The sequence below is a fragment of the Mirounga angustirostris genome, unplaced genomic scaffold (genome assembly GCF_029215605.1).
Source record: "Mirounga angustirostris isolate CCGP_5_RB_7025 unplaced genomic scaffold, mMirAng1.0.hap1 SCAF_7, whole genome shotgun sequence".
Lineage (NCBI taxonomy): Eukaryota > Metazoa > Chordata > Mammalia > Carnivora > Phocidae > Mirounga > Mirounga angustirostris.
The window spans coordinates 88,199,575-88,213,112 of NW_026991715.1; the positions used below are offsets into that span (position 1 = coordinate 88,199,575).

At 37.0% G+C, this 13,538-nt stretch overlaps 1 protein-coding gene across 6 annotated transcripts in view; it reads right to left on the bottom strand.

Moving 5' to 3' along the window:
• EPB41L4A (erythrocyte membrane protein band 4.1 like 4A) overlaps positions 1 to 13,538 on the bottom strand; it is a 249,881-nt gene that overhangs the window by 15,682 nt on the left and 220,661 nt on the right. For 5 of the 6 annotated variants that reach the window (XM_045899935.3, XM_064596462.1, XM_064596465.1 and 2 more), the window contains one exon: positions 8,131 to 8,250. The exons of the other annotated variant lie outside the window; for it this stretch is intronic. In XM_045899935.3, the coding sequence (XP_045755891.1) occupies positions 8,131 to 8,250 (120 nt within the window). The remainder of the gene's footprint in view (positions 1 to 8,130; positions 8,251 to 13,538) is intronic. 6 annotated transcript variants of the gene reach the window in all.

Sequence of the window (13,538 nt, forward strand, 5' to 3'; positions counted from 1 at the left end):
ACCCCAGAGAGTGGGAAGTGGTAGGAGACAGAGTTCTGATGCAGTTGCTGTGGAGAAGCCATGCTGAGCACGGTGTACATTCAATTAAGACACCAGAAAAGCCAGGTTTTAGGAATAAGGACCAAGCCTAAAGTAAAAAACACATCCTAAGCTAATGACCAAGTCTAAAATGTTCCACCCTATCAAAGCATAAAACCAAGCATAAAAAGTAAGATCAAGAGTAGCCAACAATTGGGGCACCTGGGTGGCTCAGTCCGTTAAGCGGCCCGACTTGATTTAGGCTCAGGTCGTGATCCTGTCACCTTGGGCTCAGCTCAGTGTGGAGTCTCCTTGTCCCTCTGCCCCTCCCCCCACTCGTGTGCACACTCATGAGTGCGCGTGCTCTCTCTCTAAAACAAATAAAATCTCTAAAGAAAAAAAAGGCATAGCCAACAATTTAGCTGCCTGCCAGAACAAAATCTGACTCTTCAAAGACAGCATAATCCAAACCTCCTCCTAGATATTATCTAAAATTTTCAGCATACAATAAAAAATTACTGTATATGTAGAGAGATAAGAAAATATAATCATAATCTAAAATAATAAAAGCAGTCAATAGAAACAGATTTTGAAAGACACAGACATGAGAATTCACCAACAAGGGCTTTAAAACATCTTGTACAAATGTGTATAACAATTTAAAGGAAAATATGGACATAACAAATTAACAGATGGGAAATCTCAACAAAGAAATGAAAAGAATAAAAAGAACAAAACAAATTCTAGAATAGGAAAGTATAAAGTTCAGAGTGGCTTTAAGAGAAGATTGGACAACACAGGGAGCAAAGATTGATGAGGTTGAAAACAAGTCAACAGAAATGATCAAAATTTAAAAGGGGAGCAAAAAGATTTTAAAAATGAACAAAACAAAACCTTGTTTGCTTGTGTGACAATACTAAATGGTCTAGCATATATACAATTGGATGCCCAAGAAAAGAGGAAGACTGAATGGGTCAGAAAAAAAGAATTTGAAAAATAATGGCCAAAAATAATCTCTGAAATTTGGTGGAAAAAAACATCAAATTACAAAAACATAAATGATAAACACAAAGAAAACCACATTTAGCTATACCACAGTCAAACAGATAAAAACTAAAAATAATGGAAAAAACATAAAAGTAGCTAGCGGGAAAAAAAGATGAAGTCCATACAGTGCCCATGGAATGAAGACCGACCTATCAGAAATGACGGAAACCAGAATACAACTGAACCATCTCTTTTAAGTGGGAAAGAAAAACCCATCACCTTGGAATCCATAGCTAGTGAAATTATGTTACAAATAAGGGTTAAAATAAAGACATTTTCACACAAAACTGAGCTTATGTATCATCTGCAGACTGGTACTATTAAGACATGCTAAAGCAAGAAAAATAGAATGTCAGATCTAAAGGAAGAAACAGAACACACTGATAATAGTAAATAAGTAGGTAACTGTATTCATTTTCCATTGCTGCTGTAGCCACTGACAAATTTAGTGGCTTAAAACAACACAAATTTCTTATCATAAAATTCTGTAGATCAGAAATCTGACCAAGGTCTAACTGGACTAAAATCAAGGTGTTGACAGAGCTACATTCCTTTTTGGAGGCTCTAGGGGAAAATCCACTTCCTTACCTCTTCCAACTTTAGAGGCTGCCCCCATTCTTTAGCTCGTGGCCCCTTCCTCCATCTTCAAAGCCAGTAACAGAGATTGAATTCTTCTCAAACTGAATTATTCTCACTCCTTCTCCTGTCCTTTTTTCCACTTTTTAAGAACCCTGAGATTACTTTGAGCCCACCTGAATAACTCAGGAGAAGATCTCTGGCAGAAGGTCAACTGGTTAACAATCTTAATTCCACCTGCAACCTTAATTCCCCTTTGCCATCTAACAAAATATTTACAAGTCTTGGAGACTAAGATATGGACACATCTAGGGGACTATTTTCTGTCTACTACAATAACTATAACTTTTTTTCCTTTTTTCTTGATTTCTTTTAAAAACAACTTCCTGTTTAAGCAAAGATAATAACATTGTAACATGGGGCTACTAATATGCAAAAATAAGATGTATGACAATAGTACAAAGGACAAAGAGGGATAAATGGAGCTATATTTTTCCAAGATTTCTAAATTTACATATTTCTAAATTTTACATATGCTGTGATAAATTAAGGAATCATACTGTAAGCCATTGAGAAACCACTAAAGAAAAAAATAATAAAAAGTATAGGGAAGATGTTAATTACAAGTAAAATAGAGTACCAAAAAATATTCAATTAACACAAGATATATAATAGGAAAGGAGGAACAAACCAACAAAAAACAGATACAGTAAATAGGAAAAAGAGCAAAATGGTACACATAAACCACCAAATATTAATAATTACATGAACTGCAAATATACTAACATTCAATTTAAAGGGTAGGAGATGGTCAGGTAGATTTAAAAAAAAATGTCCAACCCTATGCTGTCTACAAGAGATCAAGAGATGGGCTCTAAATAGAAAAACATACCTCAGCTAAAAATGAAAGGGTTAAAAGGATAGAACATGCAGAGAGAGCATGAAAAAGATGCAATGGATACACACACACAGACACCCCCACACAAAAGAGTTTGGGTGTGTGTGTCTGTGTGTGTAGTGGACACAGAGAAAGGAGTATTATCAGCATAAAGAAGACATTTCATAATGATAAAAGGGTCAATTCACCAGGGAGACAGAAAAATTGCAAATATGTAGGTACCTAACATCAGAGCTACAAAATATCTTGAAGCAAAAACTGACAGAACTAAAGAGTAAAACAGACAAATCCATAATCATTATTGGAAATTTTAACACCCCTCTCTCAATGACTGATTGAAGAGTAAACAAAGAAATCGGAAAAGATGCAGACCATCTGAACAAGATTATCAGCTAACTAGATCTACTTGACATTTATAGACTACACCCAATGCCTGAGAATACTCATTCTTTTCAAGTCCACCAGATCATTCATCATGAAAGATTATATGCTAGGTCATAAAACAAGTCTCAATAAATTTCAAAGGAATCTTAGAGATTGTTTTTATCACAATGGAATTAAATTAGAAATCAATAATACTCATGAGATATCTAGAAAATCCTGTAATATTTGGAAATTAATCAACACACTACTAAAAAAAAGTCTAGGGTCAAAGAAATCACAAGAAATTAAAAATGATTTTGAACTACATGATAATAAAAACACATCAAAATATGTGAGATACAGTTAAAACTATAGGGCTTGGGGGAAATTTACAACTTTATACTTATATTTAAAAGGGAGAAAGGTTTATGAGTGTGACCTTAAGAAGATGAAAAAAGAACAAATAAAAGACAAAATGAATATTGGGAAGTAATAAAGAGTGGAAATCAATGAAATAGACAGCAAAGAAAATCAACAAACCCAAGTTAGTTCTCTGAAAAGATAGATTAAGGGAAAAATAAAGAGAAAACACAAATTATCAACATCAGGAATAAAAGAGGTGGTATCACAACAGATGTTAAAAAGATACTAAAGAATTATTATGAAAAATTTTTGCTAAAAGATTTGATAATTTAGATAAAATGAACAAATTCTTTTTAAAGAATACTTAAACCTACACGTAACAAGTAAAAATCAGAATGGCCCAATCAATCAATATCTGTTCAAGAAACTGAGATTGTAATTTGAAACTTTCCATAAAGAAAATTCCAGGCAGAGATGGTTTTACTGGTGAATTATATCAAATATTTAAGGAAGGAATAATGCTAATTTTTTACATTAACTATTTCAGAATATGGAGAAAAGATGAACACTTGTCAAATTATTTTAAATGACCAGTAAAAACCTGTTACCAAAAACCTGACAAAGATACAAGAAAATTACAGACCAGTATTTCTTAACAAAATAATATCAAATAGAATCCAGCAATATATAGAAGGGATAATACATCAGGACCCTGAGGGTTTATCTCAGGAATGCAAGGATGTATCATTCAAAACTGAATCACTGTAATTCTCCCACTAACAGAATAAAGAAGTCATCTCAGATGCAGAAAAAGCTTATAACAAAATTCAAACTCATTCACGATAAAAACTCTTACACTAGAAACAGAATGATCTTCCTCAATCTTACAGCTAGCATCATACTTAATATGACATACTGAATGTTTTCCCCCTAAGAAAGAGAACAAGCTAAGGAGGTCTCTGTTCTTACTACTTCTATTCAACATTGTAATTCAACACTGTACTGGAAGATATAGCCAGCGTATAAAGGGAAAAAATAGAAATAAAAAGAAAAAAGATTAGAAATAAAGGAAAGTGGTCTCTGGTCACAAACAATAGGATTATAAATGTGAAAAATCCTAAGAAATTTTTTTAAAAAGCTTCCAGAGATATGAAATCAATTTAACATAAAGGTTGCAGAGTGGCAAGATACAATATTAATATAAAAATAATTTGTTCAGAGAAAGACACGTATCATATGATCTCACTGATATGAGGAATTCTTAATCTCAGGAAACAAACTGAGGGTTGCTGGAGTGCTGGGGGGTGGGAGGGATGGAGTGGCTGGATGACAGACACTGGGGAGGGTATGTGCTATGGTGAGCGCTGTGAATTGTGTAAGACTGTTGAATCACAGACTTGTACCTCTGAAACAAATAATACATTATATGTTAAAAAAAAAAAAAAAGATAGTAGGAAGGGAGAAATGAAGGGGGGAATCAGAGGGGGAGATGAACCATGAGAGACTATGGACTCTGAGAAACAAACTGAGGGTTCTAGAAGGGAGGGGCATGGGGGGATGGGTTAGCCTGGTGATGGATACTAAAGAGGGCACATACTGAATGGAGCACTGGGTGTTATATGCAAACAATGAGTCATGGAACACTACATCAAAAACTAATGATGTAATGTATGGTGATTAACATAACATAATAAAATAAAAAAAAATAATTTGTGTTTCTATCTACTAACCAACAATTGGAAAATAGCATTTTTAAAGTGTAGTTCAGTACCATTAAAAATATTAAACATTTAGGATTAAATGTAACAAAATAAATGCAATAACTCCATACTGCAATCCAAGAAACATTGCTGAAAGATGTTAAGAGGCTTAAATAAATGGTTAAGAATTTTCTCCAAATTGAGCTATAGATTCAACATAAGCCTAAAGTCTTTTTGGGGGGGGGGGGGTAAATCTAACAAGCTGATTCAAAAATTCATGTAGAAATGCAGAAGACCTAAAATAGCTAAAGCAATCTTGAAAATAAAAAAAAACAACATTGGAGAATTTATACTACCTGATTCAAGTCTTACTATAAAGCTACAGTAACCAAGACAACATGGTGGCTTACGAACAGACAAATAGATCAATGAAATATAATTGGCCCACATATAAGCAGTTAACTGAATTTCAACAGAGGTCACAAGGCATTTCAATGAAGATAGTCTTTTTAACACATGGACCTGGAATACTGCATAAGCACCTGGAAAAAAACTTCTCAATATCTACCTCTACCTCATACATATTGAACAATTAATTCTAGAGGGATGACAGACCTAAATAAAAAGCAAAATCTATAAACCTGCTAGAAAAAGGTATGAGAACATCTTTGTGACTTTGGAGTAGGCAAATATTCCTTAGGATGTAAAAAAGTCTTAACTATAAATGAAAACAAAATGATATCCTGGTCTTCATCAAAATTTAAAATATCTGTTTATCAAAAAACAATGTTAAGAACATGAAAAAGCAAACCACAGCTAGGAAGAAAATATACATCATATACATATCTGAAAAAGAACTTATATCCAGACTACATAAAGAACCCTACAAATAAGTAATAAAAAAGAAACAATCCAATAAAAATGGGCAAAAAGTTAAACACTTTAAAAAGGAAGATACATGAATAGCGAAAAAGCACAGGAAAATGTGGTTAACATCATTAGTCATCAGGGAAATGTTAATTGAAACCATAATGGGATATCACTTCAAGCCAAACCGAATAGCTAAAATTAATAAGACAGAACTAAGTATTTACAGGAATGGGGCAGAATTAGAACCTCTAGTGGGGGCATAAAATGATACAGCCTTCTCAGAAATCATTTTGGCAGTTTATTATTACATTTAATATGGTTAGAAATATCCTCTAACCCAGCAATTCCACTCAGGTATTGATCCCAGGGCATAAGATAACATACTCCACAGATATACTTGTATAGAATGTGTATAGAAACTTTTAACACAATAGCAAAAAGTGGAAACAACCCATATGCCCATCAAGAGGAGAATGGATAAACAAATTGTGGTATAATCATACAATGGACTATTACTCAAAAATTTTAAATATTGCCTCCAGTAATGTTTTTTGACTTCTTCAAAATTTATATAGAAAACTTTTCCCAATTTTATTTTACTTTTCCCTTTTTAATAAATGAAATTTACTATTGGCATTTAATTGAATTTAGAATGAAATTTAGAAATTTAGAAATTATGAGAAAAACTAAATGCTGTTTTTAAACCTTTTTTTTTTTTTTATTTGACAGAGAGATAGAGCCAGAGAGCACAAGCAGAAGGAATGGCAGAGGGAGAGGGAGAAGCAGGCTCTGCACTGAGCAGGGAGCCCCACACCGGACTCGATCCCAGGACCCTGGTACCATGACCTGAGCTGAAGGCAGACGCTTAACCAACTGAGCCATCCAGACGCCCCTAAATGCTTTTTTTAAGATTTAATGCCAAGTCACCAAACCTTGTGTATTACAAGTCCCTGAGAAAGAAGATTCCACGTGGAAAGGTAAAAGCATGGTTGCAAAAGATCTACCCATGACTATGCTGCATCCTGATCTTGGGATTCTGTGCCTTTTGGTTAAACTGTCAACCATAAGGTCTTGATTCTTCCAGTTCTAAACCTCTCTTTTATAATGGAGCTGGGGGAAGGTAGTAGTCAAGACAAAGGAAAATTTATTAACTTCTGCTTTAAATTGTATATTTTAATTAGGTTCCAGAACAAAAACATTATGGAGCAACAAATAAATCTTTAAGGGTCTGGTACACAGCATAGTCACTACTTAAGAATTTTCTATTAGAAAAGAAACAGACATCACTCATTACGATGTACCACCGATAAAAACAAAACCACACTCTAGGATAACTTCTAATTAAAAAGTAAGCATCCAAGACTGAAAAGCATCCCTTAGAGCCACACACGGGGTTCTGGGGTGTATCCTCCGAGTTCTCTCCTAGCCTCTGTTAACCAGAACACCCTGTTGCCTGGCTCCCTGGATCCACCCCCTCCACCTACCTACAGTTTGTCTCTGTATCCACTCCGTGCCATCCTTCCACCACCCTATCTGAGACACTAATCCCTCCTTCCACAAATAAGCAACACCAGACATCTAACCACCTAGGATCACAAAGGGATGGATAGTTAGTCGCAGCTCACACTTAAAAGGTATGCTTTGGGAAGGGGTGTGGAGATGGGGCTATCTAAATCTGAATGATGCACACATTAAAAAAAAAAACCTAGAAATTTTATCAGCTCAAAAGAAAACTAATTTGGGGGACTGGCAATCTCATCATTACGGGGTAATTGTGCTCACACATGGCATTGCCTAGCAACAGAAGGCACAGGCAAATCCCAGCATTGGGGTGTAATGAATCACTCACTACCTACTGCTCACAAATGGTAATTTAATAGGAAGATATTCACATCTGGTTCAATCTCGAACAAGACTTCAGAGAATTCTGCAGACTCAAATTGAGAGAAGCAGCAGGTATTTTTGCCAACAGCCAGGCTCCAGAACAAAGACTGTTCCTACTTACCTGGTTGAATGTATGCTTTGTTTAAAAACAAAACAAAACAAAACAGAGTCTTGATAGCCTTGTTTTCAACATTTTGTTTTGGCAATGCTCCAACTTCTATGGCTTCCGATAGAGTTAATGAATGTCACAAACATAAGAAGGGAAATATGACAAACAAACAATGGGATAATTGTGTTGGAACTAAAATCACTTTAGAAGACCTCAAAGAGACAGCTCCATCTGCCCTAGAATCTGCATGCTACTTCAAGCTCAGTGCTTTTTGAATAAAGGTATAAAAAGAGTCCACATACGAGCGAGATCTATGTCTGGATCGTCTGTTGTTGGGGTCTGCCTGATTTTTTTCCTTTTGTCTCCTTAATACAGCTTCCCACTGAGGCGCTGAATCAACCATATCATTCTCCTGCCGTATTCTGAAAGGAAAGACCATTCATCTCAAGTTAACATTCACACATGTGATGCTCTATTTTTCGGTTCATCCTAAACGTGCTTTTAAAAGTTAAGAAGTTATCAAATAAATTATTGTAAAGTTTATATTAAGAAACTTAAAGTTATTTAAGAAGCAATTTTATTAAAATCACTTAAAGCTAAGAATGTATTAACTGGATTAGTATATCCGTAAGTAGATAAGTGTGTACAGACACACATATATATGTGTGTTAGAATATTTATACATAAATATGTAAGTATATATTAGTTTCAGGCTTCTATCTTTGGCTTAAAATCTTCTAAGAAATAGGCATGGCAAACAAAAAACTCATTTAAAGCATATTTAAGTTTTGACTCAAGAAACAGCAGTGTCTGCTATAGGGCTGATCTTAAATAATGAAACAAAATCTTTTTTAAAAAACATACTAATCAAAGTAACAATAAATAATTTTACTTGAAATGTTCTTAAAAATTCACACTAATTGTCAAAGTTTTCATGGACAGTAAGTGCCAGATATAATCCCCCCCTCCTTTTTTTGAGAGAGAGAGAGAGAGAGGGAGGGGGCTGGGGGGAGGAGAAGGAGAGGGAGAGAGAGAGAGAATCCTATGCAGGCTCCACGCTCAGCACAGAACCCAATCTCACAACCCCGAGATTATGACCTGAGCCAAATTCAAGAGTTGAATGCTTAACTGCACCACCCAGGCACCGCCCCCTCACAAATTCCCATTTTTAAGACAGAAAACTAGAAGTACAGAAAGCTAACAGTGGTGGCATGCATTAGCAGGTGAGCAGGCCCACAGCATTCTGAGGATGGCTGCTGACATGGGGAAGAGGAAGTACGGGTGAGGACTCAATGCCAGCAGGGGCCCGGCAGGAAATGTAAATAAGGAAAAGGGAAATCCAGCGTGGGGGTGCTGGGGGGCACAGGCAGCTGTCATACGAGATCACAGGACAGTGTTTCCAAATCCTCTCATTTTCTAAAGATAACCTACAAATTTGGACTTTTAAAGTGAACTCTTCCAGTTTCTAAGTATTGACAACCAATGCTGAATGTTAAGATACTGTATGAACCTAACAATACCCATCCATGGACCACACTGCAGAAGTTCTGGACTTTTGCTGTTATCAAGTCTTTCTAATAACAAGGGTAAGGTGCTGCAGGGGAGAGGTGGGGAAGAAGTATCTAGTTAAAGCAATACTGTCTGGAATGTGCTGCAATGATGCTGTGAAGGCGTTGAGTATTCCTTGCAAAAATCAAACACCCAGGCACACCTGGGTGGCTCAGTCGGTTAAACGTCTGCCTTCAGCTCAGGTCATGATTCAGGGGTCCTGGGATCGAGCCCCGAGTCTGGCTCCCTGCTCAGCTGCTTTCTGCCACTCCCCTTGCTTGTGCTTTCTTGCTCTCTCTCTAATAAATAAATAAAATCTTTTAAAAAAATCAAACACCTGTTATTTGAATATTTAACATTTTTTTAAAGATTTTATTTATTTATTTATTTACTTGACAAAGAGAGAGAGCGCACACGCGCACAAGTGAGCACAAGTGACGTGGGACTTGATCCCAGGACCCCAGGATCATGACCTGAGCCGAAGGCAGATGCTTAACCAACTGAGCCACCTAGGCACCCCTGAATATTTTACTTTTAATTTATATAAGTTCTTCAGGAAGCTGCTCCAGAGTATTCATTCCAGACACTGACACTCCCAGGGTGTGAGAGAGTAGCATGGAACTGCAAGGTCATCATCACAAAACTGTAACTACATGAGCATTACTATTTCAAAACAAAATGAAAAGAACAGACGGACAAGTCTGGAGACATTTCTCTCTCTAAACAGATACCTTTTGATTGCCCTGTTAACAGCACTTAGTATAGACTGTGGGGTGGGTATTTAGATTTGCTTATAAATGCAAATCAGTAGATGAGTAACAAATATTCATTTTACCTATAACTTTTTTTTTTAAGATTTTATTTATATATCTGCCAGAGAGAGAGAGAGAGAGAGAGAGCACCAGCAGGGGGAGCGGCAGGCAGAGGGAGAAGCAGGCTCCCCGCTGAGCAAGGAGCCAGGACCTGAGCCGAAGGCAGACGCTTAACGACCGAGCCACCCAGGCGTCCATTACAGATAAATTAAAGACAATGTAAAGCAAATTCAAGTTAAAAAGGCCAGTACCTTATGAAGAAGCAACTATTTAAATCTCTCTAAAGAGAAATTGTGTTAGGTAAAAAAAAATGATCTGTAACACACTCAAGCCTTTGAACTGTGTTTCCTCATTGAAGGAATAGGCTGCTATGTGAAAATTAACAGGATGCAGTGAAGGCATGTTTCACAGATTCAAGAACATAGTTCCCTCTCTCACAGCATGTACAGAGGACATTAAAACTGAATATACACTGCTATGGACCTTAATATTAGAATTATCTAAAGGAAAATAGGAGAAGGTATACTACTTGAGGTCATAATTATTAATCATTCTTTGAAACAAACACTTGCGCTTGAAAATGCCATGTGCGTAATACATACGCACACGTATATGTATTTTCACAACCAGAACCTACCATCTTTGAGCCACTCTACACCATCACGCACCAGTCTGGTTGGGGAGCAGACCTGGACACTCCCAGGACTGAGGGACCCGGAGTTAGGAAGAAACACCCAACAGGAAGCGGTCAGGCTGGCAGGAGTTACTCTCCTCCCACAGGAACCCACGCCTCAAATTGCCCAGAAAGACACAGAAAACCCAGGTCTCCAAGGGCATCTGGGGGGCACAGTTGGTCAAGCGTCCAACTCTTGGTTTCAGCTCAGGTGGTGGTCTCAGGGTTGTGAGATCGAGCCCCACGTCAGGCTCTGCACTCGTGCAGAGTCTGCTCAAGACTCTCTTTCCCTCTGCCCCTCCCACCACACTCGCCAGCTGGCCCTCACCCTCTCTAAAAATAAGTAAATCTTTAAAAAAATAAAATAAAATAAAATAAAACCCAGATCTCTTTCTAACCCTGGGGTCTTTTAGACCATAGCTTCCATTCTGAGCTAATCTGATGCCCTGTTCATGGGCAGGACTAAATTTCACAATGCTAAATTTTTTAAATCAGGAACTCAGCATTTTTTAATATTTTTCAGAGGTCAAGCCTACCAGCATGGCAAACATACTGTTCCCAGAGGACACACATTTAAATGGAAGCACAATTAGTATATGCTCATTCTCTCCCAGTGTGGATTTCAGCTGGTTACCTTCATACTCAGACTTTACTCTGATGATAAAATAATAAAATTCCTAAGACATGACCAAGCAAAGTTCTGGTAACTTGCTAGCAATGTAAACTGAATCAGAAAGAATTTCAGATTATGGCATGTACCTTTAACTTCTGTTTTTCTAATGGAAAAGTCTAAAGTGAGGGCCGTTAAACCTTGTCACTTAATATTCACAGGTTTCAAAGACAGATGCCCTCTACTGGTGATACTATTTCATAAATATTCTAACAAGGTGCATTAAAAATGTAAGGCTCATTGGAGAGTCACAACAGAAGCACATTTTCTCCAAGTAATGGGTTGTGTAGCTGCCTTAGTCTGTAATGAAGTTTGAAATTACACCCTTACAAAAGGCCTCTGGTTAATGGTGCCTCATTACAAGAATGAAAGTGTCATTTCTTCCATCCCTGAACTGCTCCAGAAAATACAGGTGCTATGTGGAAAGGAAAAATCCTAGCCCTAAAAGCAAGAATATTATAATGCTCAATCCTTAAAAGGCAGGAATGAACTGTTCTGTGCATGAGAGAATAAAGAAATAGACATTTAAGTAAAAGATGTCCCCTGTAATGATTCTGGCTTGTGTCATTTATCCTTAGGGGTGGGATATACCAATGCTGCTTTTTTGCTCCTCTCCTGCTATATTTTAATTTTGACATAGAGATTTACATTTTGAAGAATAAAAACAGTGCAAGCATTGTATCAACATAATATTTTTTAAAACGTCAAAATGTGCTCTTATAGGACAGGTACGCATGAGAGTCTCAAGGGGGAAAAAAGCGTCCACTGTCGATTACACTGGGATGTATTCATTTTCAAATGCTGCATTTAAAAGTGAAGCTCACAAACGCTAAGTGTTTCTTTCATGCACTCTTCAAGGCAAGAACTACATTCCCCATATTTTGTCCATTTCCTCACCCACAAGTAAGGAGAGTTAACAGCTGGGTTAGGAAGACATCATAACAAGGCTTCTATTTGTTAATTAATATATAAGGGAGACCACTGCTTTAGAATAAAGCATATTCCAGCAATGTTTCAGAATAAGAGAATTCTAAACATTTCCTGCACGTTTCACCAAACTTCAACACCCTACTTTTCCAGACGATCTGTGCAATTTAGATTATGACTGCACTTGACACTTAATTAAAGTCTGCAAAAGGTTTTGAAGATGAAATGCCATATAATCACTTGATAACAATAATGAAGATAATGACTATCCCTAGTCTCTTCTTTCCTACTCCCCAATTACAGTTCCGCCTCTTCTATGAAATTCCTCATGTTACCAAACCCCACGGGTCTCACTTGGCCCTCTACCTTTACCTGGGCAGTTCTGCTCCTAATAGAACCTTCCTTTATACCAGTTCTTAATTCACTTCTTGTTCACTGGGATAAAGACCACGTTTAATGCTGAACCTGAGAAAGCCCATGGACCAAATGCATCATGAAGCTTCAAGATGACATGAGCAATGCACGGTGTTCCTGAGCTCTGCCTCATCCCAGCTCTGGGCAAATTGTTTATCTTTGGTCAAGTCTGTCTCTTCATCTACCAAATTACTGCAAAGATCCTTTCTAGCTTTAAAACTCTATGTTTTCTCTATTTGTGTTTTACTTCCAAGCCAATCAGACATGTCGAAACCAACCTCTCTTCTTCAGCTATAGCACAACTGTCCAGATAATTGCTTCATATGGGCCACTCCATCGCTAATATTAAGCCTGCGGGTCCCAAATGATTGTGGACTTGTGCTTCTCATCAACTCATTCATTTCTGGATCACCTGCTATAAACCAATCTTCATCTATTTTTTCAGTAATTTTTCTTCCCTGGGGAAATTTACATTGGTTCCAGGCATCTGTCAACAGACTCCCTGAACACCAGCAAGCAAAAAATTCATTTGCTTTTCCCAACCTACCCCCACCATCAACAAATTATTCTTATTTGCCCTTAAAGGTGTTTCTGTCTCTTCCACTTATTCCTTATGCTTTCCCTACAAAAATGGGCTGCCTTTGGTGCAATTTCCCTTTCAAACTC